This window comes from Sapajus apella, unplaced genomic scaffold (genome assembly GCF_009761245.1).
Source record: "Sapajus apella isolate SASKATOON/1434 unplaced genomic scaffold, GSC_monkey_1.0 scaffold122, whole genome shotgun sequence".
Classification (NCBI taxonomy): Eukaryota; Metazoa; Chordata; class Mammalia; order Primates; family Cebidae; genus Sapajus; species Sapajus apella.
Window position 1 is genome coordinate 5,923,462 of NW_022437062.1, and position 4,186 is coordinate 5,927,647.

The 4,186-nt window shown below is 50.3% G+C and overlaps 1 protein-coding gene across 1 annotated transcript; it reads left to right on the forward strand.

Moving 5' to 3' along the window:
* The first annotated feature begins 378 nt into the window (after positions 1 to 378).
* On the forward strand, positions 379 to 3,323 carry GJD2 (gap junction protein delta 2). The gene is made up of 2 exons (XM_032261238.1): positions 379 to 966; positions 2,010 to 3,323. Exons 1-2 carry the CDS (start codon positions 896 to 898, stop codon positions 2,902 to 2,904), a joined length of 966 nt encoding a protein of 321 aa, XP_032117129.1. The 5' UTR covers positions 379 to 895; the 3' UTR covers positions 2,905 to 3,323.
* Positions 3,324 to 4,186: the final 863 nt, after the last annotated feature.

A 4,186-nucleotide genomic window follows, 5' to 3' on the forward strand; every position in this document is an offset into this window, starting at 1 on the left:
CAGAATCTCCATTTAGGGAAGGAATTTCAGTTGTCTCCCGGAAGGTAAAAAGCGAAAAGGTGAGGGATGCACCGAGAGAGGAGATCTACTCACTTTCCTCCCCACTCGCCCACGCGTCCGCTCCCGGCTCCCTCTCCTCCTGCTGGGGTCTGGCGGTCAGGTGAGGTTACCTGGGCACCCCGATTATCCCCGAGGGGCGCTGCAGTCCTCCTTTTCGAAATCGCCCCGCTCCCCGCCGGGCCCCAGGACTCTTGCCCCTCTCCCCCTGCGCGCGTCCCCGGCCCCTCGGGCTCCGACGCGCAGCGACAGCCGCACAGCGCGCTCGGCTCCCCTCCGCCGACCTGGCGTGACGCAGGCGGAGACTACTTAAGGGCGGATTAGAGGCGGCGGCCACGGATCCCCGAGCCCCGCATTAGGCTCCGCGCGCTCCGCCCGGCCTTGCAGGCTGCCGCGCGGGAGCGCCAGGTGCCCGCCGAAGTAGCAGGAACGGAGCGGGTGCCCGGACCCTCCCCCGACCCCCTACCTGCTGTGGGGAGCGGCGCCGAGACCTCTCCCAGGCAGGAGAGGGCTCGAGGACCTGCAGGCTGCCTTCCCGCCCCGCCCCTTGTCCCAGGGTCCGCGGGATCCAGACCTGACCCCTGGACGGCGCCCGAGGTTCATGCCCGCTCTCCGGACCGCGCCAACTGCCCCATCGGTCGGGACGCGCTTGGATTTCTTTCCCCATTTCTCTTTTAAGTACAATAAAAGGAAAGGGGGATTCGAGGATTTTTAAAATTGCTTCTTTAATTGGAAGGCAATTCGCTCCCATTCTGGAGGTGCGGCCCGGGGAGGGGCCAGGAGCGGGAACGTGCCCGGTGCTGCCCAGTCTTTGTCTGCTGCCTCCGGATGCACAGCGATGGGGGAATGGACCATCTTGGAGAGGCTGCTGGAAGCCGCGGTGCAGCAGCACTCCACTATGATCGGGAGGTAAGGACGCCAAGCCGGCTGTCAGTGGCCCCGTCGGCGGTCCCCGGGAGTCCCTTCTCACCTCCCGACTGAATCCCTCTCTCCAACCCCCAGCCTGTCCTCTACCTCCTCCCCAGCGTCCTAGGTCGAGGCTGTGGAGTTCCCGGCTATGAGGGATTACCCGACGCCCCGCGGTGTCCCCCTTCTCTAGCTACTCCTGACCAGGTGCCCATCCCTTCCCCACCAAGCACTACCGAGTGCTTTTCTTCCCACATCAGAAAAGGAGCCGCTGGCTCAGTCTTGGTCCCTCCACTCTCCAGAGTCAGAGCCAATCTCCAGCCGGTTCCCTAAATAGAATCTACAAAGAAGACAGGATTGCATTTGGACAGAGAAAGGCAAATGGGGAGATGGATTTACTTTTCAAAGCAGATGACTCTTTTCTCAACAAATAATTACTAAACTAAACTTATTTGGCCGTGTAAACTTACCGAACCTACATACCCAATTGGCATTTTTGTGTCTGTATCTGTATCTATATCTACCTAGATACAGATATCTATATCTATATCTATGTATTTTAGTATATATGAATAAATATAGTCATCTGCTTATCTAAAGCATTAAATTTAATATTCATACTGAGAATAAATATACACGTGGAGTAGTTATATACACACCCTGTGTGGAGACCTTGAAGCATGCACTGTCTGTAAAGGTATTCTGTGTGCATTTGCCTTATCCAGAGTGAAGGTGTGTTTTGTGTTTCTATACATTCTATATAGAGAGATTAAACTTATCTGTTGCAAGTAGACTATGTCCAATGCATGGAGATGTGCATACCTGGAATCTCTGTCATATGAAATGTTCCCAGCCTACCAGCAGTCAGCAGAAAAGGAAGAGACCGAAAGGTTTCCCAGATTCCCAGTTCAGTACCAGCCCAGGCTGGACAGCTCCCCAGTCAAACGACTGGTAAACATCATCAGCAAAGGGAAGGGAGGAGCTGGGGTTTCCTGTCAGTGACGCAGCCCGTGAGAACCTCTCTCCTTCCCTCTTCCTCTGCTCAGGATCCTGTTGACTGTGGTGGTGATCTTCCGGATCCTCATTGTGGCCATTGTGGGGGAGACGGTGTACGATGATGAGCAGACCATGTTTGTGTGCAACACCCTGCAACCCGGCTGTAACCAGGCCTGCTATGACCGCGCCTTCCCTATCTCCCACATACGTTACTGGGTCTTCCAGATCATAATGGTGTGTACCCCAAGTCTTTGCTTCATCACCTACTCTGTGCACCAGTCCGCCAAGCAGCGAGAACGCCGCTACTCTACTGTCTTCCTAGCTCTGGACAGAGACCCCCCTGAGTCTATAGGAGGTCCTGGAGGAACTGGGGGTGGGGGCAGCGGTGGGGGCAAACGAGAAGATAAGAAGTTGCAAAATGCTATTGTCAATGGGGTGCTGCAGAACACAGAGAACACCAGTAAGGAGACAGAGCCAGATTGTTTAGAGGTTAAGGAGCTGACTCCACACCCATCAGGGCTACGCACTGCATCAAAATCCAAGCTCAGAAGGCAGGAAGGCATCTCCCGCTTCTACATTATCCAAGTGGTGTTCCGAAACGCCCTGGAAATTGGGTTTCTGGTGGGCCAATATTTTCTCTATGGCTTTAGTGTCCCAGGGTTGTATGAGTGTAACCGCTATCCCTGCATCAAGGAGGTGGAATGTTATGTGTCCCGGCCAACTGAGAAGACTGTCTTTCTAGTGTTTATGTTTGCTGTAAGCGGCATCTGTGTTGTGCTCAACCTGGCTGAACTCAACCACCTGGGATGGCGCAAGATCAAGCTGGCTGTGCGAGGGGCCCAGGCCAAGAGAAAGTCAATCTATGAAATCCGTAATAAGGACCTGCCCAGGGTTAGTGTTCCCAATTTTGGCAGGACTCAGTCCAGTGACTCTGCCTATGTGTGAGAGGGCAGGTTTCATGAAAGTCTGGGGGATGACAAGGAGCCCCAAAGCAGATGACTGCTCAGAGGTGGCTGAATCTACCTTCATTTATGTCACTCTCACCATTAAGATGTAGGAAAAGACTGGATAAAAGAAGATCTTGCATCAATGGGAGAGAAGAAAAAGTGGAACCATTTTCATGTATCACCTAATTGGTTCCACAGAGACAATTGGGTAGAGTGATGAAATGGATGAATTAGACTTCTTTGGGCCCTTTCTGTTTATGGCCCAGCCTGATCCTGATAACAGTAAACTTGCACAGCTACCAAGTAGGACTTAGCCCTGCTGAGCTCTTCATCCTGGTGAATGGTGTGAGTCAAGTACTTCATTGAAATAAAATTTGTGACCTATCTCAACACATCCCTTTATCCTGATCCATGGGACACAAACATCCTTGAGGCATCCTTCATGTATCTTCCCCACCAGCATGCCCCTTTCCCTCAATCCAGGATAGCATGCCAGCTTTTTTTTTTTTTTTTTTTTTTTTTTTTCAGAATCTGGCCTTACATTAAACCTAATATGGTTTATTTGTAAACTAGAGGGAATTACATGGGGTGCTTGTTGGAGAATGGCCATGGCAGAGGTTTTCATTAGAGCCCCATCTGACTGGCCCTTAGTCATGATGAAAACCTTAGGAATGTCTCAATATTTCCAGTTTTCTAACTCAAACTGCACTGGTGCTGTTTATTAGGGATGGGGATGGGTGGGAGGGAGGGAACTGCAATATGCAACTATAACACTTCTGTGAGATTGTTGTTGCACTGTTAGGCACGTGGTTAGGAGCTTCAGGATATTTCTGCCTTCCAGCTTGTTTAGGACTTTGGTTAGCATTAAAGAAATTGTTCGTTTGTTAATATCAAGGGTGTCTACCTGAGCCACAGAATTTCTAAGTGGTGTATCTCACTCATTTTCTTACATAGTTTTGTTGTGCAACACAGCTGCACCATCATTTTGCCATGATTTGAATTTACCTGTGTGCTTACACCAGAGACCTTAATTATCCCACGTCAATCCTGATTTATTATTTTTTCAGTTATTTTTGAAAGACACGCACACACACACACAAAATCAATGGCTTAAAAAAACCTGGAACTAAACATTATTGGCTAACGTGTTTACGGTTACTTATTTGAGACATATACCAAAGGTTCAAAAACCTATTGCTTTGGACTGTGAATATGTTTCATTCTTTTTGCTCTTATTTATTTAAGTGCCATACCATACCTTTCATATCCACTGTGTATTT

Excerpts from the sequence above, each read along its gene's own strand:
- GJD2 (XM_032261238.1), top strand. The coding sequence starts at position 896 with ATGGGGGAATGGACCATCTTGGAGAGGCTGCTGGAAGCCGCGGTGCAG. Across the intron at positions 967-2,009 it reads CACTCCACTATGATCGGGAG|GATCCTGTTGACTGTGGTGG; the intron begins GTAAGGACGCCA and ends TCCTCTGCTCAG.